Source organism: Odocoileus virginianus, chromosome 13 (assembly GCF_023699985.2).
Source record: "Odocoileus virginianus isolate 20LAN1187 ecotype Illinois chromosome 13, Ovbor_1.2, whole genome shotgun sequence".
Taxonomy (NCBI): Eukaryota; Metazoa; Chordata; class Mammalia; order Artiodactyla; family Cervidae; genus Odocoileus; species Odocoileus virginianus.
Window position 1 is genome coordinate 8,956,992 of NC_069686.1, and position 24,222 is coordinate 8,981,213.

A 24,222-nucleotide genomic window follows, 5' to 3' on the forward strand; every position below is an offset into this window, starting at 1 on the left:
AAAGTAATGCATTCCATTCTGAATTCATCACCTTTCCCCACTCCTCTCCAAATGTGCACTGCCATTTTAGGAAAGGCTCCCGTATTGATAGCCTTAACTCAGACTTCTTTTTTATTACTATTCCCCTCCCCACCCCCGGGCAATTCAATTAATCAAGTCCACTGACTTCACCGGAGACCTTCTCCCTCCTATCCATTCTTTATCTGCAGCCACAGGGATCATTTTAGAATAAAATTTGAGCTCTCCTGCTGAAAGCCATTTAGTGAAGCGAAAAGCAAAGGAGAAAAGGAAAGATATTCCCATTTGAATGCAGAGTTCCAAAGACTAGCCAGGAGAGATAAGAAAGCCTTCCTCAGGGATCAATGCAAAGAAATACAGGAAAACAACAGAATGGGAAAGACTAGAGATCTCTTCAAGAAAATTAGAGATACCAAGGGAACATTTCATGCAAAAATGGGCTCAATAAAGGACAGAAATGGTATGGACCTAACAGAAGCAGAAGATATTAAGAAGAGGTGTCAAGAATACACAGAAGAACTGTACAAAAAAGATCTTCATGAGATAACCACAATGGTGTGATCACTCACCCAGAGGCAGATGTCCTGGACTGTGAAGTCAAGTGGGCCTTAGAAAGCATCACTACTAACAAAGCTAGTGGATGTGATGGAATTCCAGTTGAGCTATTTCAAATCCTGAAAGATGATGCTGTGAAAGTGCTGCACTCAATATGCCAGCAAATTTGGAAATCTCAGCAGTGGCCACAGGACTGGAACAGGTCCATTTTCATTCCAATCCCTAAGAAAGGCAATCCTAAAGAATGCTCAAACTACTACACAATTGCACTTATATCACATGCTAGTAAAGTAATGCTCAAAATTCTCCAAGCCAGGCTTCAACAATACGTGAACCGAGAACTTCCAGATGTTCAAGCTGGTTTTAGAAAAGGCAGAGGAACCAGAGATCAAATTGCCAATATCTGCTGGATCATAGAAAAAGCAAGAGAGTTCCAGAAAAACATCTATTTCTGCTTTATTGACTGCGCCAAAGCCTTCGACTGTGTGGATCACAATAAACTGTGGAAAATTCTGAAAGAGATGGGAATACCAGACCACCTGACCTGCCTCTTGAGAAACCTGTATGCAGGTCAGGAAGTAACAGTTAGAACTGGACATGGAACAACAGACCCATTCCAAATAGGAAAAGAAGTATGTCAAGGCTGTATATTGTCACCCTGCTTATTTAACTTATATGAAGAGCACATCATGAGAAACTCTGGGCTGGAGGAAGCACAAGCTGGAATCAAGATTGCCAGGAGAAATTCAATAACCTCAGATATGCAGATGACACCACCCTTATGGCAGAGAATGAAGAGGAACTGAAAAACCTCTTGATGAAAGTGAAAGAGGAGAGTGAAAAAGTTGGCTTAAACCTCAACATTCAGAAAACTAAGATCATGGCATCTGGTCCCATCACCTCATGAGAAATAGATGGGGAGACAGTGGAAACAGTGTCAGACTTTATATTTTTGGGCTCCAAAATCACTGCAGATGGTGACTGCAGCCATGCAATTAAAAGAGGCTTACTCCTTGGAAAGAAAGTTATGACCAACCTGGATAGCATATTAAAAAGCAGAGACATTACTTTGCCAACCAAGGTCCATCTGGTTAAGGCTATGGTTTTTCCAGTGGTCATGTATGGATATGAGAGTTGGACTGTGAAGAAAGCTGAGCGTGGAAAAATTGATGATTTTGAACTGTGGTGTTGGAGAAGACTCTTGAGAGTCCCTTGGACTGCAAGGAGATCCAACCAGTCCATCCTGAAGGAGATTAGTCCTGGGTGTTCATTGAATGGACTGATGCTGAAGCTGAAACTTTGATACTTTGGCCACCTCATGTGAAGAGTTGACTCATATGAAAAGACCCTGATGCTGGGAGGGATTGGGGGCAGGAGGAGAAGGGGACGACAGAGGATGAGATGGCTGGATGGCATCATCGACTCAATGGGCCTGAGTTTGAGTAAACTCCGGGAGTTTGTGATGGACAGGTAGGCCTGGTGTGCTGTGATTCATGGGGTCGCAAAGAGTCGGAAATCACTGAGCGACTGAATTGAACTGAATCATAATGCCTTTTAAAATGTTTATAATGCCCCCACAACATGGTATCTGCCTAATTTCCACCCCTACCTGATGCCACTCCAAGCTGTGTCAATCTGGACTCCTCTCACTTCCTTGAATCTGCATTGCCTTGCTCTACTTCTGAAATTTGTTTCTGTTTTCTTCTCTGTCTTAAATATTTCCCCTGCTTTTTCTGCCAGGTTCAGCACAAATCTCCTTCCTCCCTTAAGCCATTACTGACTGGTTTATGTGTTCTGTGTGCTTCTAAAGTCTCCTATGTTTCTTCTACCACAAACCCCATCACTTTTCATTTGTGAATTCTCATTTACTATATATATATATATGGTGTATATATATACATATATATATGTATATATGTATACATATATATATGGTATATATATATATGGTGCTGGCCTGTAATAGATGTTCAATAATTAACTGCTAAATTAAGAGTGAAATTTGGGTACCATGCTGAAAAATACAGTATGAATATTACTAGGGAACAGAATGGTGAGATTTCTGAAAACCATATCATAATCATAAAGACAAGAGTATAAGATCAACAGATCCAAACTACTATACATGAAATAGATAAGCAACAGGATTTACTGTATAGCACAAAAAAATTCAATATCTTGTAATAATCTATAATAGAAAAGAATGTGAAAATATCTATATATATAACTGAATCACTTTGATATACACCTGAAACTAACATAATACAGTAACTCAACTATATTTCAATTTGAAGAAATATAATGTAACCGAAAATTTTATTCAAGAGAGAACTGAATGTAAACAAGAAGTGTGTCCCCAAAAATATGAAGGGTTCTCAGTTGGAAGAAGTACTATACTTTTTCTGAAATCCTTTAGAAGAACATAGCAAGATCAGTAGTTAAAAGATTCAAGGATGCTCCAACTAGATGTAAGGTATAACTTCCTAACAGAGCTATCTAGTCATAACCATGATGCTTCAAAAAGAGCTAAACTTATCACTGGAAATTTTCAAGTGGAATCTGACTAATCAATCAGTTTGGGATTCTTAGAGAAAGTAATCCTGCATAGATTTGAGACCAAAATAGAACCAATGTCATGGTTTTACCAGTGTTACTGCATGTTTCCTTTGCTTATCAAAAATAATCCTTTCAAACAAAATTAATGGATGAGGATAGTTTTAGTGAAAGTTAAGGTGGGTATTGAGTATTCCTTTTTTCAATGATTAATTACTCTTTTATCAAGTCCAAATGGTAAGGTTTAGTTTCAGGGGAAAAAAAAGTGGCAATTCAACAAAAACCATAGAGAATAACTCTTGATTTTATTAAGTTGGAGATATCACAGGTCAAATCAATGTTCAGTCATAGTAGGATATAGGAAACTTGTGAATTTAAACCACTACCTAACTGTACTCGAGTATGGAGCATGAGTGAGTGAGTGTTAGCTACTCAATCATGTCTGACTCTTTGCGACTCTATGGACTCTAGCCCACCAGTGCCCCCTGTCCATGGAATTCTCCAGACAAGAATACTAGAGTGGGTAGCCTTTCCCTCCTCCAGGGGATCTTCCCAAACCAGGGATTGAACCCAGATCTCCTGCATTGCAGGCAGATTCTTTACCATCTGAGCCCAACTTAGTGTTAATAATATTTCTATGCTTTAAGCTACAAGAAGATATATTTCTGGTAAATGTTCAGAAATGAATAAAATGAGAAAATCTGAGCATCTTTAAAAATACAAGTATTTAGTAAAATAAAGTACTGGTGAGGGCATTCTAAGTCAGAAAAAATTTCTGTTTAAAGATTTAATGTGGAAATTGTTGACAAGTAGCCAGCCTTGTCAGAGACACAGGTTCAGGCCTGGGAATAAAGTAGAGTTGGAGTATTTGGTTCAGCACAGATTGTCAAGAATCTTAGTTGTCAGGTTAAGAGATCTAAGTGTTATTCTAAAAGAAGCAGAGAGGAGCAAATGAAGTAAAATACAAAAGTGATGTTTGGAAAAGATGAGGCAAGAATATGTGGTGTAGATCTAAAATATAAGCAAAAAATACAGAGGTCTTTATCACAGTAGTTTAAATATTGACAATTTATATACTTCCTTATAATTCTGATGTGTGGGTAGTTGTCACAATGTTATTAACCACCACCCTCCTCTCCAAAGGTGGCTCCTTACTCTTTGTTTGGCTATGGGGAAAAAAACAGGTCAATCCTGTTTGATAAGATGATTGATAGAGGATTTTTTAAAAATATACCATGGCTCTGCAAAAATACTTCTACAAGTTATAGAAAAAGAAGGTGAGCATTACAATGTACAGATATTTGGAGTGAGCTTATAACAGATTATTTTCATATATGCTCTTGACTACCAAATGTTTGGTGACAATTAGTATGAATTTGTCTGTATTTGTAATTTGGATAGGAGTGTTTAAAGCATTAAATCAGTCTAGATCATGAGGCACACTAATAAACTATTTAAAAAACTAATATATTTTAGTTCTCTGAAAGATCATTTTGGTGTTCCTTTTGTCTTAGTCACCTTTTCCCTTCATCAAAACATTGAACCAAAACTATGAAGAAAAAGCACAGTCTAAGCATTCTACTTTATGAACTAAGAATCTTGTTGCTGTTGTTCAGTCACTCAGTTGTGTCTGATTCTTTGCAGCCCCGTAGACTGCAGCATGCCAGGCTTCTCTGTCCTTCACTGTCTCCTGGAGTTCGCTCAAACTCATGTCCACTGTCAATGATACCATCCAACCATCTCATCCTCTGTCGCCCTTCTTCTCTCACCTTCAGTCTTTTCCCAGCATCAGGATCTTCTCTAATGAGTCGGCTCTTCTCATCAGGTGGCTAAAGTATTGGAGCTTCAGCTTTAGCATCAATGAATGAATGAATATTCAGGGTTGATTTCCTTTAGGATTGACTGATTTGATCTCCTTGCTGTCCTGGGGACTCTAGAGAATCTTCTCCAGCACTACAGTTCAAAAGCATTCTTCTTCAGCACTCAGCCTTCTTTATGGTCCAACTCTCACATCAGTACATGACTACTGGAAAAATAATAGCTTTGACTATACAGACCTTTGTTGGCAAAGTGATGCCTCTGCTTTTTAAGAACAAGGAATCTTATTACATAATAATTTGTTGTTTCGTCACTAAGTTGCTTCCGACACTTTGCGACCCCGTGGACTATATAGCGTGCTAGGTTCCTCTGTCCATAGAATTCTCCAGGCAAGACTATTGGAGTGGGTAGCTATTCTCTTCTCCAGGGACCCGACCCAGTGATTGAACCCAGGTCTCCTGCATTGCAGGCAGATTCTTTACCGTCTGAGACACTAGGGAAGTGTTCTTGGTCAGCTAGGATCCAAATGTAAACTGTTGGCCCTCCAATAATGTTTTAAAACAGTTATGTTTTTTAATGTATGCATAGCCTGCTAAGTGCAGATAAATAAGTATGCAAACAAATATATGCATAAATGACAAGGTCTAACTCTAAGAATGGAATAATGGGAAAGATTTATATTTCTGTTTGGTTATCTGATTTTTTGTTAATAGAAGATCTAGTGTTAAAAACTCTGAATTCCTCTTATCTAGTAAATTATCCAAGAAAAGAGCAAAAAGGTGTAGAATTATCACTCCAAAACAAACTCACATGCATTGAAATGGAAAGAAGTACATTCTGGTGTCATATCAAACAGAATCTCACTTGGCCAAGTTACAGTGAAGAACTTGCTTATCATTACTTCCTTGAGAAAGACAGAAATAAAATAGTAAGGGTATGATGTTGCTTATTAGTAGAAAAAATGTTATTAATGTAGTGGAAAGCATCCTGACCTTGGATAGACAACCTGTGTTTAAATTTCAGACTCAGTAAAGTAATGTACTAGCTCCTTTGACCCTGAGCAGCTCCCCATCACCCTCTTTCTAAAATGGAGGTGATAATACTCACCTCACAAGTTGTTAAGGATATATATACTATAGATGAAATAAGCTTGCAAATCATAAAACAACCAAAAGTAAGATATGTTACTATCAACTTCTTTAAGTTTGCCTCTGAGCCTATATGGTTTTTTTAAAATGTTTTATTTGTAGCTTAGAGGTAATTTTGTCTTTTAGGTCCTAAATTACTTCAAAATGTATTTTATGTATGCCCCTTACACTGTAACTGTCCATGTAAATAGAACAGCTGGTGTTCGCTTTGATTCCAATGATGTCAGTGGACCATGCTGCTGCTGCTGCTAAGTCACTTCAGTCGTGTTCGACCCTGTGTGACCCCATAGACGGCAGCCCACCAGGCTCCGCCATCCCTGGGATTCTCCAGGCAAGAACACTGGAGTGGGTTGCCATTTCCTTCTCCAATGCATGAAAGTGAAAAGTGAAAGTGAAGTCACCCAGTTGTGTCCAACTCTTAGCAACCCCATGGGCTGCAGCCTACCAGGCTCCTCCGTCCATGGGATTTTCCAGGCAAGAGTACCGGAGTGGGTTGCCATTGCCTTCTCCGTCAGTGGACCATAGAATTGTAGGAAACAATCTTGTGCTATCTCCAAGACCTTTAGCAAAAAGATACCCATCATTGACTAAGTAAACCAGGAATTCTGGGCTGTTCATGAAGTAAAGTGACCTGTGGTGGAATTTGAGATGAGACATTTTAGCTCAGTCATTCATGACATTTTACTTCACTGAAATGTGATGGAAAGTGGGTCTCTGGCATTATTTCTTGAAAACATTTTAATCCTTGGAGGCAGGTGGGCTGTGTTTAGGATCCATGAAGGGAGAGTAGATAGTCCTTAGGGTGCTTTTTGAAAAGCAAATCTAGTCTGAGTCTGTCCTGCTTGATCTGAAATCCTGCCCATATGGAGAAGTTATTTTCAACAGGAAGGTACCTATGGCAAATGAACAAAGTTCCTGTTCAGCCTTGAAGCCCTCCACCAAAAGTAAAGAAAGAAATAGAAATTATAAAGCAGTAATGCTAGCCATAATCTAACACGATTATTTCCCTTTCTTCTGTTCATTTCTTTAAATCTCAACTTTAGTATAGTTATCAGCAATTTGTATAATAAAGACTCCATAGACTACAGTGGAAATGATTGACTTATTTAAAGCAAGAAATAGTAATAATGTGCAGATTATGATGAAACATAATGAGCTAATCATAAGACAACTTCACATGCCTTATTATTATTATTATTATTATTGTTAGCCATGGCTAATTAAAAGCTAGGACAGGTAAATTATAGTATACAAATTAAAGCTCATAATGAGTTCCTTTTGAAAAGTAAAGCTGCCCTCGTCAGTCACCCATTATGTATTTAAGTCTGCCAAAACCCTTTCACACAAAGCAGAATGGGGAAAGAATAAATCTCTCATCAATTGTGCTATCATGCATCATCTTGCTTAATTCCAGCAGCACCACCAGTGTTGGAATTGCCATGATGTGCTTCATAGAAGTGGAAGCTAAGACACAGATGTTCAGTCATTCCATGGTTTGCTTCTAAGTCATAATATGTTCTGGAGAAGGCAATGGCAACCCACTCCAGTATTCTTGCCTGGAGAATCCCAGGGACAGAGGAGCCTGGTGTGCTGCTGTCCATGGGGTCGCACAGAGTCGGACACGACTGAAGCGACTTAGCATGTATGCATGCATTGGAGGAGGAAATGGCAACCCACTCCAGTGTTCTTGCCTGGAGAATCCCAGGGACAGAGGAGCCTGGTGGGCTGCCTTCTATGGGGTTGCAAGGAGTCGGACACGACTGAAGTAACTTAGCAGCAGCAGCAGCGTATTATGTTCATTGATTCTGAAATTAGGGCTCTTAACTCTACACCAAACCACCTCCCAGTGTTAAAGTCACGGAAAAGCAGTTTGGAAGTTACTATATTATTTTGGAAGTGAGTTAGATTCAGCCTGCACAGAAGAATCAGCAGTAGAGCCACTGATAGGTTCAAGAGGCAAGGGAGAAAGAGAGGAGGTGGAGATGATTCCAAGTTTGTATGGATCAGCAATTGGAGGAATGAAGATACCACTAACAGATATGTTGAGTTCAACAGAAATGTTGATGTTAATGTTGGGGGACACATTTCAGCTAGACATCGATTTTCAGATGGTATAGGAGGAGCTCACTTTCTGTACCTAATTATAATACTTCTGTATCTAATTATAATAATTCTCCCTGTATTTATGAATTATGAAAATGGACACAAGAAACCTCCAAAATGAGAAAATAGTCAGAGTAACTATTATTCATAAATGTAACTTATTTTTTAAAATACTCTTCTGATTTAAAAAAAATTTAACAAATCTCACTATTTGAATCTAGTAATCTAGTAATTTCAATGTTTTTTATTCATGAGTTTTCAAATAATGTGGTTAGTTTTTTATTTATTTCAAAGGGTTAGAAATTTAATAACTATTAGCTTTATTCCACTTGTAACCAAAATTCACAAAGCTTTTCTAGACACTTTGGTGCCTAGCCTTTTTAAAGTCAGATCAATTATGGTGGAGGTGGATTTTATTATATGAGTAAATAGCCTATGATGTTTTTACACATAGTTAGGTATTTGGCTTATATGTGTATATGTACATGTGTTTGTGCATGGGAATATCCATGTGTGTGTGTGTGTGTGTCCTAATAGTTTATTCTTCAACAGGGGAAAATAGCATAACATGATGTTATATCATTGAGGCAAATTATTCTAAAGCTTGAATTCCAAAATAACTATTGTTCTCATTCTTCCATTTTGTGTATTCAGTTGTTTTTATGAGCAGGTAGATACTTATTTATATGTAAAGAGTGTGATTATGAAATTGTTTCCCATAATGATGGAAAATTGCTCCCAGAGAATGAAACAACAAAAACCCAGAAAGGTTACAAATTTCCTGGCTTTTCTTAGTTCACACAGCACATTTTCCTCAGCTTTCTTGCCAAGGTCAAACTGTCATTATATTCTAATTAGACTGTCAAGATATATCTCTTTGATAATGCAGGTTTTAGTAACTTATTTCACAAACAGCCTTAGTAAGCACTATAATGATCACTATATTGAATTACTAAAAGTGATACAAAGTCATTGAATTAAATTCATAAACTTCTGTCCATAATACAGAAAAGACTCATAGATTTAACATTTTCCAACACTTTCTTAGGGCCTCTGAAACACTAAGCAAGATATGAAGGGCCACGCTTGGAGAAGGCAATATGAACAAACAGACTGGGAGGGAAGAGATGAATTTGGAGGTCCCTAATTTTGCAGCTGGGATGTTTGCTCCAGGGCCTTCCTTTCTCTCCACCTCAGGCTTTTTGATCTCCAGGTAGACTACTTTTCTCAAGTGCCAGGACCTTGTGTTACATCTGGTCAGAGTCCTGATGTTTTCTCAGAAGCTAGAATATAGTAACAGTATATAGTAACAACTTCAAAAGGTAAAATTTCAGGTAGCGTGAAAACTGATTTAGGAAGATATTTTCCAACATCTCTAAAATCTTAACCACATAGGTGCTTCCATCCCTTACAGTGCTTTTTCTCTTTCTTTGTAGTTTTATCTGTATAGTTTGACAGCCTTGAATGGAGCCTGCATCCTCCAATTAGACCACAGTACCCTTCACACTATCCTACATGGAGCCCAGGCAGGCATCTGTCTGGACCGTGAGTGGGCATGTCAGCTTAAGCCTCAGGTAAATTTGCTACCAAATTATGTCTTGTATATCTGTAAATGCAACAGATCACTACTTGGTCAAAGTCATGAGTAGAAAATGGTGAGAGAAAGGATAGAATATTCAAAGCTTGAAGCTTGCTCCTAAGCAAGTCTAAAATAAATACAGAAATAATTTTCTCCATTAACTACATAGCTTGGTTAGATTTGTTGTTGTTGTTGTTGTTAGAGGTTTGATTATTTACTGTTCTCCTTGAATGTGACTATGAAATAGAACAATTAGAAAGCTGTTAGGAAAAAATAAAAAGAAAGCTGTTAGAAACTTTTCCTATCTTAAATTTGATACCAAATGTGCCCTTAAGCTCCTGGAATGACTGATTAAACTGTCCCTCATGTGTACTGTTATGTAGAAACAAAAATCTGCATCTGTTTATTCAGTGGATGCAGATTAGCCTTATTTCTAATAAATATATTTTATATTTAGTGAAATTTGGTAGTGTTGGGAAAAAACAAGTTTTAAAAGGGCGAGCCACCTTCTTGGCATAACACAGACAGTAAGCAGCCGTCTGAGAGCCAGATCCAGGCCTGAGTGATCCCAGCACCTCTACTTTTAAGTAGTACTTGCCTGCCTCTCCAAAATAACAGTTGCCATTTATCAAGCATCTAATGTTTGTACTGTATTTTACGACACTATAACCTAATTCCCCAAAACATCCTTCATTATCTATTTGGTTACAGACACTGTGCTACGCATTTTCTTACACCTCAATGTCCTGTTTTTAAATAAACATTTCTGTACTGAATTGAAATCTATCTTATATTTTGCCATATACTGTTGATCTTACCACCAATATACATGTGTCAAATTATGCCTCAGGTAGGCATAATGAGGTACCCTTACCTGATGAGGTAAGGGATGGTGACTTACTATTTTATCCCCTAAAGCAGTTAACACTGTGCCTTAGCCAGAATAGGTGCCCAAAAAGTTTGATGGATTACCATTGGATTTGAAAATCTGCTTTTCATCCATTTAAATTTACTAGCCCATGAGCATCTAATATCTACTGGATACACTACTAGTTTCAGTAGCTATATCTACTAGTTTGGAATAAACAGTAGAATTTTACTCTAATGCCAGTTCTTCAAAGCTTAAAGCCAAAAGATAGAAAAAAAGTCAACAACTGTATTGTTTCATAGAAAACTAAGCATGATAAATGCCTGTGTGTCTTGGTCAGAATTAATTGTACTGTGGTCTGAGCAGCTGGAATTTGTTATTACAGTTATATCCTGGTTCACTCGGGACTATTATTCTCTGTTACCTAGTCCACATGTTTCTTAAGGATTTAGAATAAGGACTCAGTGAATACTTAATTGAATCGAATGTATAAATCAATAAGTAGCTTTAAGAGTTGCAGGTGAGAGGAGCATATTAGAATAACAAAGCCAGGCAGTGAATCAGATTAGATGGGAAAGTTTTGAGATTTAAATGAGGCTCGGGCTGCAATTTAATTAAGATTATTTGGAAAAAATGGAGACTGATTTGCACAAATGAGTCAGTCTAGACTATGTCTTAAGAACTGGCAAAGGAACCAAAAGAAGGAACCAAAGGAAGAAATCTTGGGCAGAATATAGCACAAGGACAGTGTTTGGAAGGAAATGAGAGCAAATGGAGTAGAATCAAATGTGAGCAATCAAATTAGAGTTTAATGTTTATTCTTTCCACAAACTATTAGAAATATGAATTGCACTTTTTTGTTGGTTGCACCAAATGGTTTCCAGGATCTCAGCTCCCAGACCAGAGATTAAACCCGCACCCTTGGTAGTAAACATGTGGAGTCTTAACCACTGGACCACCAGGAAATTGCCATGAATTACATTTTTGATAGGATACAAATCTTTCACAAAGATCTTTTGCTTTCAGTATATATTTTCAAAACTTTATAGACATCAGTAGCATTCTTGTTTTTTTAAAAATCCCAAGGACTCCTATTTCATGTAAATTATATTTGTAAATCAGACATGGTCAGTTGAATAAATACCACAGTTTATAAGATCCATGACAATTTCTCAATTGTGTATCTTATCCTGATGAAGAATTAGGAGTTATGGTACATCTTTTCTCTAATCAAGAATCACTGCCTCATGGGGACACTGATACTCCCTAATGCAGTCAGGACTGGAAAAGAGCTGGGCCAAGTTCTGATAAGAAATGAAGGTTTTAGGAGAACTTAGCTATTCTCAGCATGGATATGATAATGCAGGGGGATCGCATGTCTTCATTATCTGTTTGGTTACAGACACTGTGCTATGCATTTTCTTACACCTCAATGTCCTATTTTTAAAAGGCGGAAACTGAGTGCACAGTCAGCTGCACACCTAATGTCTCATGACCGGGAACTGGCAAAGGTGGAATTCAAACCCAAGTCCTACTCCAAAGGCATTGCTTTACCCACTACGAATACTGCCTTTCTGCATTGTGCAAAAGTACCTTAGGGTTATTTTACTTTCTGTATTACCCATGGGTAGGAAAACAGAGGCCAAGAAAAAGGAAGTGAATTGAACTTATCATCATTCTTTCATATTTCACTAAGGTATTTCTAATTAAAATCAACGTAAAAGGTAAGCAGTATATGAAAGTGGAAGTGTTACTCGCTCAGGTGTCTCCAACTCTTTGTGACCCCATGGATTGTAGCCTGCCAGGCTCCTTTGTTCATGGAATTCTCTAGGCAAAAATATTGGAGTGAGTAGCCATTCCCTTCTCCAGGAGATCTTCCCAACCCAGGGATCAAACCTGTGTCTCTTGCATTGCAGGTGGATTCTTTACCATGTGAGCTACCAGGGAAGCTACTATTATTCAAAGTGAGCAAAAGTAGTAATCTTGCTGATAGAAAGCAGCACTATTTCATAGTTTTATAACTTGCCCCTTTCATTTTGCTTTCATTTAATTTGAAGACTACACCAGTCCTTTGAATACAAAGTACAGCAGACTCTAACATGACTAAGGACTGGAACCTCATCTTTGGCTCACAATTCCTTCTATTGATTGGGCCGTTTGGCTGCACACACTGAACAGTTATGGGAAAAGAAGTCAATCAATTGTACAGTATATGAAGCTCTGAAAGCCACATGCATCACTTATGTTTAAATCATTCAGCATGCTTTGACATTCAATAACTCATAAAAATAACTGCTGAGGAGAAAAAAATAGGCTTTTCTGATAGTTATTAGAAATTAATACCAGTTAAACCTTGAATAGTCTACAAACATTGGACCTTTCTTTCTTCTGTACTGTCATTAATATTCATAAGGCAAAATAAATGCTGGAAAATGAACAATAATTGTGGATCAGAAGGTATTATAACCTTATTCTCAAAGAATATGAGAAAAAAGAATGAAACAAAACTATATGGACTATGGGTTCAGCACAACTTTTACTTGAATACATTTGATTGGAGATCCTTGGGAATGACAAGACTCTCCAGGTCTGGGGCTGATGATGTCTTCCTCACCCTTAATATTCCCAGGAAAATCCTCAGTGTGATTTCTGGAATTTGCACTCAAAGTGCCCATTGCCTTTTGACTATAAATCATTCATTTTGTAAAACAGAGGGTCTCCATGAAGAGAGATTATGAGCATATGAATGCCCTAACACTACAAATAAACCTTCACTCTAACTTGATGACCTGCAAAACCTCCCATCATCAGAAATTCCTGGAACCTCTCTGTTTGAACAAATCAGTCTAATAAGTCCGGCAATATTCTCTGTCATCCTGTGTCTCAGGATTTTAAATTGAGAGGCTTGGAAATCTTATTAATTAACTTACTGTCAAATTCCTAAAATGAAAGCTTCATTTAGGAAGTCACACACTACTTCCACAATGAACTGTGGCTTCTTTTTTCAGTGTGTGGAGACAAATAGCCCAATCAATTGGAAATCTCAGTTGTCTTTACGAATAGACTTACTCTCAAGGTTGAAAGGAGATACTAAGCTATTGAATTCATATGTCTTATATTAAGTAATTTTTAAGAACATGATGCATGTGAGAAAATACTTTTGTATTTATTCCTCATTTCTAAGGATATTTGGAGCAAAAAGTGCAGAAGAGAAAATCAGTCTGCCCTAAATTTGGCGGTGGTAGAGGGAGTTCAATAAATATCCCCCATTTTACATTGCATGTCTAGTTCCACTTATCAGATCTACAACAAACTTCTAAATCTAAATGATACCAGAACTACTGGATGGTTACCCAAATCTTTACTAAGCTCCTGGCCTCCTACATCTCACTCATGTTTAATAGGCATTAGGTCCACTAAACTTAATTGTAACCATACTGTCTCTGTTTAATAGTAAGTGGAAAAGAATTGATGCCACAACCTTTAATATTCAGAAGCCCTGTTCTAATCAGGCTTTTTACTGGAAGCCTGTGTCCAGCTCTGGCTCCAAAGGCCTAAAGACAAGGAGTATTTGAATAGAAATCAATATTGGGTACTGAGAATATTCAATCCAGAAAAGAAAATAATGAAGAATTGTGTATTTTAAAAGGTGAGGAGGGAGTTCCATGGTGAGCCTGTGGTTAGGATTCTGGGCTTCACTGCCATGAGTTCAAATCCCTGGGGAACTAAGAATCCCACAGGTCACAGAAGCATAGCCAAATAAATAAATACATTTTTAAAAGGTGAGTAAATGAATTTCTATTGATAAGAGCAAAGGAAGAGTTATTTTAGGATAACTTTTTATAAAAAAAACTATATTAATTCCTAAAATTATTTGGTGTTGAAAGCTAGTTGCTTCTATGAATTCTTCTCTGATACATATAAAACGGAACAAGTGTCTGGGACTTGGGTTGATTTCTGTATCTTTCATCAAGATATGTGGTGAGGTTAGGTATTTTCTGAAATTCTTTCCTAATAGTTTTCTAGTTTTCTGATTGTGTGTGCTTAGTCACTCAGTCTTGTCAGACTCTTTGCTACCTCATGGAGGTCCTCTGTCCACAGGATTCTCCAGGCAGGAATGCTGGAGTGGGTTGCCATTCCCTTCTCCAGGGGATCTTTCCAACCCAAGAATCAAATCCGAGTCTCCTGCATTGCAGGCAGATTCTTTACCATCTGAGCCACCAGGGAAGCCCAGTTTTCTGATACTGGGAGCCAAATAAATAGACAGTCTTCTCATAAGCCTACTAAATACACGCAATGTAAATCTAGAAATGTGAAGAAATAAACTGCAAAAAGTGACATTGCCATTTATTTCTAAGTAGAGATTTACATGTAGTCATCCCTTTAAATAAAAATACAGGAATCAAGCCAGTTAACTACATATTGTACAAGAGTGCAAGAGTACAAGAAATAGCAAGAAGTACAAGAAGAGACAATGAGACTTAATCATCCCAGAGTGGTTATCATAAATAGGCACTTCATCAGAAAATGAACTAAAGATTCTGAAAGATAAGCAGTTTGCTACAAGGTTACTCAAATTGGCAACCCTGGAAAACATTTGAAAAAGATGACATTTGTCTTTGGTGTGCCTCTACCCCCACATCTCTGGCTTCTAGTGTCTTTCTGTTACCATTTATAGTGTCATTCCAAGAAGAAAGTATGTAGTCTCTACCTTCTCCATCATAAAGACACACCCTTCACTTTTAAATTTTTGAAGTATGATGGCTTCAACTTAATATTGTTTGTCTTGTGTCCCATTACTTTGAATTAAATTAACTAATCTATGCTGGAGGGTGATACATCCTTAACAGGTTATATAACTGTTTCTTTGGTGCTTCTCCTGCTGAGAATTTTAGGCCATTGGTAAGAAAGAGACTGATGTGCCTTTTTGTGGCCCCTTCAATCTTAATTAGGTGCCATTCTCATCTATGTGTTTACACAAGCTTGGAAATAATGTGGATTTACATGTTGAAATATCTTTCTATCAAATGTAAACAGAATGCATATGTATTTGTAATCTAAAATTAAATCATTCTTTCAAATATTCTTTTATAACAGACTATTTCTGCCAGCTCCTTTTTAAAGTAAGCTATATCTAAGTCATTTAATCATGATTACAATATATCAGTCTTATCATATGAATTGGAAAGATCTGTTAATCATGTCTCTATAATGGAAAATTTAATTTCCTTTGCTTCATTAATTGACAGTAAATATTTTCAGGGATTTGTATTTTAGACAGCATTAATGATAGGTGATTCCAAGAATACTCATACTTGTCCTGGACAGTTTCCATACATTGAAGAGACTTGTTTATTTGTCGGAATTTAAAGCTGCGCCTGATTTTTATTTGTCAAAGAACACATTGCTTTTGAGGACAACAAGCAGCAACTGCTTTTAAAGCTCATTTAGCAATTAACTTTTTTTTTGTTTTTGCTGTTATCATTTGTTTGATAGAGAGTGTTCAGGTAATATTTGAAACAAAGAACTGTTGGATAGGGAAGAAACATTTAGTACAGACGAAATTATAAAGATTCTGTTCTTGTTACATCTTTTCAAGGTTAGCATCGAGAGTGTCTAGAACACTGTAGAGAAGTCAGCCGCTAGAGCAAAGGCAGTGACAGAAAATTACTCTAAAATTTCCTATTCATTTATTTGTAAACTATAGGTACATATCATTTGCACCTCTTATTTAACCAAATATAAGTTAATATTTACTGAGATAACATGTTGAAAAATGATTTTAAAATGCTTAGCACTTCAAAGATACAGGATCAAATTATAATTCTTTGTTTTCAGCAGGAATAAATTTGCTAATTTACTTCCCATTAAATGAACAGCTTTCTGTATTTGAGCTCCATGGTTAATATTCTATTAAAATTTTACTTTCTTTTCTTAAATATGTTTCTCTAATTAGAAAGGGATCTGAAAAAATCAAAGACTTTCACCTGAGTGAAATAATTTAAATCATTCACTACAATTTATGCAAACTCATTTTATCCACCCTTATTGTTTATACTTGCAAAATATCCAACAAGTTCTGCTTGGCTACAAATTAATGCTGTGAGCTTTGCTGTCTTATTTCTAGAAACAGCACTTAAATGTGAGATTAAAATCACCCCCATTCAATAAGTACTTGTTTGTGTATTGTAGATCACAGTACTTTATCAGGAATAATAATGCAGCTTTACTTTTTATGGGAAATGGAGAATAAAACCTCAACAAATGGATGCAACTCTTCAGAATGGCTCTCAAATGGGCAGTGCTGAAAATTGATCTGGTTACTTGTCAGTTGCATTATTCAGAGATGACATCAGCATCAAAGCTGTAGCCAATTGTGGCTCATTGCCCACCCCGTGGCAACCTTTGATAAATTAAAAAACATACTCCATAAAGATATAAGCATCTCCAGGGTTGTAATTTGAGCTATGAAACCTAATTAAGCAACTTTCCACCAGGCTCATTAATAAGCACTGAACCCGGTTCTATACAAACACCTGAACACATGACCGTGAATGCTAACAAAGCATTTCATAGTATATCATCACCAACAAGTTATTCTCGAGGAAAAGCAGTTAGATGAGACAGTTTTCATAGTAGCTATTTCTGACTTTGTTTATATTATCTTGTTAGATTATTGCTAACTGGAAAACAGAATTGAAATCTTTTGACAATGGCATGCTCTTTGATGTTCTTCAAACAATTCTATTCCATTGCTTTGGTACATAAGATATCATGTTTCTTTACCTGGAGGGTTATGTTCATTGAGAATCACAAGTGATGCTGGCGTAGGTCTTCTTTTCCTGATCTGTGAACAATAAAGAACCACCTAAGGTCAGAGTCAGATGCTGCTCCAGGTTGCTCTATAGCTTGCAAGGCTGTCCCATCCTCATCTTTTCCCAATATAAAGAGTAAATTTCTGGGAGGCACACAGTAGTTTGCTCACTAATTTTATTTTGAATAAAAGAAAGCTAGACAGTAGAACTGGCAGATACTAGTATCACCTTCTTTAATCAAAAACTACATTTCCATAGAACAGAAATAGTTGTATGTAATCAAATGATGCCACCAAATATTAATACTGAAGTGCAGTGAAGGTACAGGGATGACTTGCTAATTTCAGTGGCTCTCTTGGAGCCTCATACATTGATGATGCTTTCAAGATCCATTACCCTTATTTCTAAACAGGGTAAGAGCAGCTTAGAAAACTCAAATTTCCAGCAGGTTAAATTTAACAGCATACATTCTTAGCTTCAATTAATATTTTAAACTTTTCTTATTTTCCAGATTACTGTTTAGAACACATTAACAAAGAATGAACATGGCTCTTACAAAAGTATATAATTCACTTAAAACTAATAGATTTGGTTTGTGGTGTTTTTTCCCCCCTTATTTTAAGAGTTACAGGAACATATTATTAGAATTTCTAATGTATCCTTGATTATTTAAATATGTAAGTAATTTCCCAAATTAGTAGAATAGTGGATAAATTTTACTAACAATATCTTGTCCAGGATAGAACCAATGCTCCATTTAACATAGATACATGTTCAAGGTTGTATCTGTCTGGCTTTAGTTTGGGTGAATCTACTTCAGATTATCAAAACATCCTAGGAAGATAAAAGTCTCAGATTCAATACTTATTTTCAAGATTTTGTATATAATATTCGTAAAAGGATTCAGGAATAAGTCAAGTGTTAAGAAATTAATAATTATGCAGGCAAAAATTTTATTACAAATGATCTTTTTACTAGTTCCATTGAATCAAGAATCTAAGTAAATCTGAATATGAAAGGTGATACAGTAAACCAGCCTCCCATGAAGATAGAAAGAGATAGAAATAAAAATATATAGATATATTTAACTTGGAAAAATATCCAGGTTGTGTTAAAATACTATTTTTAATATCTGAATGTTTTTTAATTATACACATACCTATGATCCCGTACTAAATATATTTATAGTTGCTGCTTTTGATACACAATAAAAACATAAAATATTAAGCTCATGATCTGAAATTATTCCAAGATTTAATGCTTATTGTTAAGTGAATATTTTGATTTGTATAAATAAAAAAATAAAAGCTTGCTAATTCTGAAAAAATATATAGGTTTCTCTAAATATTGAAGCTGTTATTTTAATAAGCAAAAGCAAAGAGATTTTTGGATCCAAATCTAAATTGCTAATGTGGCCATTTTTCCTTAAGGGGTGCTAATTTTATATCATATGAAATACAGCATTTAGCCAATAGTTCCTTCAGTGAAACTCAAATACAAGTGCATATGAAAGCAAACTTATTTCTCATTCACATATTCTGGGAAGCCACAAAGTTAGGCAAATTCAAGAGATAGAGAAGCTTTTAATTAATAACAAGAATGTATGTCTGTATTACTTATGTATAGGAACTGGTCCCCACCCAGTTCCACTTACCTGCTCAGCTGCTTCGGGTGCAATCTGACTCTGGAATAAAGGCACAGCAAATTGTATCTTTTTGGGACTGTTTGGCTCCATGATAATGATGAGAATTAGTCAGAGATGTGAAGGGCTCAGGAAGACGAACCCCAGGTGGTGTCTGGGATGTGTTTCCTCAGGCGCACTCCAGCCAGTCACACAGAGTGCTTTGTAATAAGTAGCTGTAATTCCAGAGCGAGCAAGTGAAGATGCCGAGGTCTGAGGAACTCTCTTCTTCAACATCCACAGTGATGCCTGGCTTGCCCGTTCCCCACCAATCCCTTAGATCCTCAGCACAATACGGAAAGGAACAAGCTAATTGTATGCCTCTTCACTAATATACACATGCCAAGCATTCACTCAGCAGCTAATTGAAAATGCAATGCTAGCCTTGAAGGACCTGCTGCCCTGGGATTTGAAAGAAAGGCTCTATCCACTGTACATTACTAAGCGGCTGCTCAAAAGTGCATTGTAAGCTCGCTCTGAGTATTGCAGAGATGAGCCATTCATTATTGATGAACATAAAGCAGGAAGTTTTTAGAGTTGGGGGCAGGGTTTGGGTATAGAGTCATTTCATTCCTCTTGGAATACCTTATCAGTCAGACACCTTAGTTACTTTAGATTCAGCTACCAAACTGATGAATGGCCATGGAGGTTAAGCCACAACCAATAATATCAGTTATATTTATGCTGTGAGATCTCTCTAGGTAAGACTGATCACGAGAGACCGAGCATCTGTGGTGTAGTGAGAATATCACCCTCCCGGCTGAGCAGATCTCAGTTCAAGTTCCATTCCTACTACTAACAACTTCTGTGGCCTCAATCAAATCAGAGGCAATGTCTTGGCCCCCATACCTTCCTCAGAAAAACAAGGGGTTTGGACTTGGTGACCTTTAAGCTCCAGTTCTGTCCCAGCATTCTATAATTATAGTCCACAATTTTCATTAGAGTGAAAAGTATTGGACTGCTAAATTTAGCAAATTGCTTGAAAGTCACCGTGGCTGCAATGACCTCTATTTCCTGATGGCGCCAGTTATAGCCTCTGATTTGGAAGAATACAGAAGTGACTAGACACTGATGGGATCCAACAGTGTGATTTGTTGTCAATTATGGGGATATATGCAAACAAAAGGTCTTAGGGGAGAAAAGTGTAAAGGGGGAAATCTTCAGAATGATACAGTCATATGATAAGGATTACGGTCATATTAGCTAGCGGTGAAGGTAGAGGGGGTCAAATGGCCTGCTCTTCACATCTGTTAATATATAAGGGGAAACAATAGCATAGCCAGATGGTCTTCATGCATTCAACTCCTTTTGCAAAGGAAGCCTGAAAATGATGCTGCTTTAATAGGAGAAAGAACTTGAGTTCTCTACTTCCTTATTGAAAGATAGTGTTTGATGAATGCTAGATATTTAACACAGATTTTTCAATATGTTTTGGACTTATCTACATTTAGACATTGGCTATTATTACAGATATTTACAAATGAAGTTTTCTCTCTTTTTAAAAAAATTTTTGAGTCCATATCCAGAATCCATTTTAATGATTTAAGTATGCAGCGTTCTGTGGAAAGATTATAGAAAGTGGTGTATGCATTACTCAAATAGTTTTCTATACCCTCTAGGGGAAAAAAGCAAATGAAAATGTGGATATGTAAGCACTTTGAGTTGGAGAACAGTGCTGACCAACAAGAAATCTTGTGATGGGTTCATCTTTAGAGTTTCAAGAGGAAACTTACAAATTACATTTTGTGTAACAGTTTACAAATGAAAATATGAATTGATATCATTAAAGGAGTTATTTCTTCTGTGTATTTCTTCAAATTACATGTAAGGAAAATAGGACCATTTCTAGTGAGTAGTTAATCCAAAACTTCATTTAGTGTAATAATTAAGAGGATGCACTTGGCAGCTTTGAGTTCAAACCCTGGCTCTGCTACTTAGTTTATCAAGGTGGAGCAGTAAGAGAACTTCCTTTTAGTGAACTTTAGATGGATTACGTGAGTTTATTTAAATGAATTATTTGAAAGATCTCATTACAAGGCCAGCACATCATAACCACTGAGTAAAACAGGTAGATTTTTCAAAGCTGAAAATACAATTTTAATCTGGATTACAATGGATCTCTACCTATTTAGAATAATTTGGTATCAGTTAGAACAATAGGTGGTAAAGTGAAATACCACATGTGCATTACAGCATAAACATCACTAAACAATTCTCAATAACCAATTCTCTGTTTTGAATAGTTCGGCCAGAAGTAATATCGTAAATAGTATTTACTGTCTGGACCCTTTAAGCTGCTTCTTCATCAAGCCAACTCGTGTGCACACTTCAGGCCTCGGCTGAGTGATACGGCCTCTAAGCAGCTTTCATAGCCCTCCTCCTACCCATATTGCATTTAGAGCCACCTCTTCCGCGTTCCCAAAGCACCCAGAATATCTCTACTCAGTACAATAACTGCTGGTCTGTCTTTTAACTGCCTAGCATTTTCAGTGCCACGCATTCACACAGCATGTGTTTGTTGAGAAGATACTGCAACCTACTCCACGCTGGGCTTTTTGCTGTGGCATTAAAGGAGACATTGTGTTTGAAGTCCTTTTAAAGCTAAATTCTTATTCCAAGAATCACTTAAAATGCAACTTAAATTTGAAATAATCTAAAAATTTTAATATGTTTATATGGGGAGTATAGTTCCCTGCTGGCTCAGCTGGTAAGGAATCCGCCTGCAATGCGGGAGACTTGGGTTCGATCCCTGGGTTGGGAAGATCCCCTGGAGAAAGGAAAGCCTACCCACTCCAGTATTCTGGCCTGGAGAATTCTATGGACTTTATAGTCCATGGAGTCACAAAGACTCAGACACGACTGAGCAACTTTTTAAATTTAAACAGTTATGATAAATATTAGGTGAACATTGTTTTCTTCCTGTTACAGATAATAGTAATAGTGACACTTACTATGTGCCAAGCACAATTCTAAGTGCTTTATCTGCATTAACTTATTGAATATTATTAACTTATTCATAACAACTCTTTGACCTAGGTACTATTGCCATCTCTAATTTGAAATGAAGAAACTGAGAATGAAAGAGTTTAGGTAATTTGCCCAGTGTCATCCAGCTAATATGTGGCAGAGACCATTCAAATGCAGACAATTCTGCATCAGGCCTGGGCTTTAATCACAATGGCTGCTTTCATATAAGGGCTTATAAAGAACACACCTGCCAATGCAGGAGACTTAAGAGGCAGAAGGTTCGATCCCTGGGTCTGAAGATCCCCTGGAGGAGGAAATGGCAACCTACTCCAGTATTCTTGCCTGGGAAATCTCATGGACAGAGGAGCCTCGCGGGCTACAGTCCATAGGGTCACAAAGAGTTGAACACGACTGAAGCAACTTAGCACGCACGCAGAGAAGTCCAGAGTAGGCACCAGAATCGCTGCAGTGGTTAGATGTTCTAACCACAAGAGTCCAGTGGTAAAAGACCATAAGGTGACACGGCATATGAATAAAAGGAAAGAAAGTAGTATGATTAAAAGATATAAGTAATCATGATCTTACATTTCAAATTGTAAATCAGAATGGAGAAATTAGGGTTTCATATTACATCACCAAGCTGACTTGAAAGAAGGCAGTTTTTGTTTTTCTTAAAGTAATGGCCGCTATCATTAAAGATTTAAAAAGCTTCTAGAATAAGCAGAAGCTATAGTCTCTCTTCAAGATAAGAGATTCTATGAGTAGAGAAGGCAAAACATCAGGACAGCAGACCATTAAGTGAAGTGAAGTCGCTCAGTCGTGTCTGACTCTTTGCGACCCCGTGGACTGTAGCCTACCAGGCTCCTCCAATCATGGGAATCTCCAGGCAAGAACACTGGAGTGGCAGTCCATTAGGCCTTCCTAATTTTACTCTGTAATATCTGTCTGACTTTATTTTCCACAGCTCCTCAAGACCCCCATTTGGCTACACTTTACGCCATAGCCAGCCTTTCTCTGGCCTCCTCTTCCTTCCTGGGAAGCTTTCTATTTATCCAAATTGATTCATCCTCTAATTCTACTTCCCTAAAAAGTCACCGTCAAATTCTCCAAACAAGAGAAATCATTCCCTTTTTTCCTCTTGTGGTATTTAACTATATGTAGTTTTATGTTACTCTCCACAACTTTCCTTTGTGTTCCTTTGGATTCCCATCCTCAACACCAAATCCTTTTCTATCTTATCTTAATATAAACAGAATCCTTTTCTATCTTGTCTTATTATATTATTAATATAAACAGAATATAATATATCCCCAACAACAAGATGTTGAGGATCTAGCTTCTAAATAACTCTACTTAGACTTCATCTGTCATGTTGTCAGGAAACAAGGTGTTGCAGTATACTTGAATTTTCCCTAGTCTGTAGCTCATTCTTTTAAGCACTATTCAGCTCAGTTCAGTCACTCAGTCATGTCCAACTCTTTGTGACCCCATGGACTGCAGCATGCCAGACTTCCCTGTCCATCAGCACCTCCTGGAGCTTGCTCAAACTCATGTCCATCAAGTCAATGATGCCATCCAACCATCTCATCCTCTATTGGCCTCTTCTCCTCTTGCATTCTATCTTTCCCAGCACCAGGGTCTTTCCCTGAGTCAGTTCTTCCCATCAGGTGGCCAAAGTATTGGAACTTCAGCTTCAGCATCAGTCCTTCCAATGAATATTCAGGACTGATCTCCTTTAGGATGCACTGGTTTGATCTCCTTGTAGTCCAAGGGACTCTCAAGAGTCTTCTCTAATAACACAGTTCAAAAGCATCAATTCTTTGGTGCTCAGCTTTCTTTCTGATTCAACTCTCACGTTTATAACATGACTACTGGAAAAACCATAGCTTTGACTATGCGGATTTTTGTCAGCAAAGTAATGTCTCTGCTTTTTAGTATACTAGGTTGGTCACAGCTTTTCTTCCAAGGAGCAAGCATCTTTTAATTTCATGGCTTCAGTCACCATCTGCAGTGATTTTGGAGCCCAAGAAAATAAAGTCTGACACTGTTTCCACTGTTTCCCCATCTATTTACCATGAAGTGATGGGACCAAATGCCATGATCTTAGTTTTCTGAAT

The 24,222-nt window shown here is 37.2% G+C and overlaps 1 protein-coding gene across 1 annotated transcript in view; it reads right to left on the reverse strand.

Annotated features, from left to right (window-relative positions):
• The window catches only part of PPP1R1C (protein phosphatase 1 regulatory inhibitor subunit 1C), a 126,347-nt gene extending 107,035 nt beyond the window's left edge, over positions 1–19,312 (reverse strand). Inside the window, exons 1-2 of the mRNA XM_020888682.2 lie at positions 19,112–19,312; positions 17,429–17,489 (exon numbers count right to left, since the gene is read on the reverse strand). Of these exons, the coding sequence (XP_020744341.1) occupies positions 17,429–17,489; positions 19,112–19,192 (142 nt within the window). The 5' untranslated portion in view covers positions 19,193–19,312. The remainder of the gene's footprint in view (positions 1–17,428; positions 17,490–19,111) is intronic.
• Between the last annotated feature and the right edge of the window lie 4,910 nt (positions 19,313–24,222).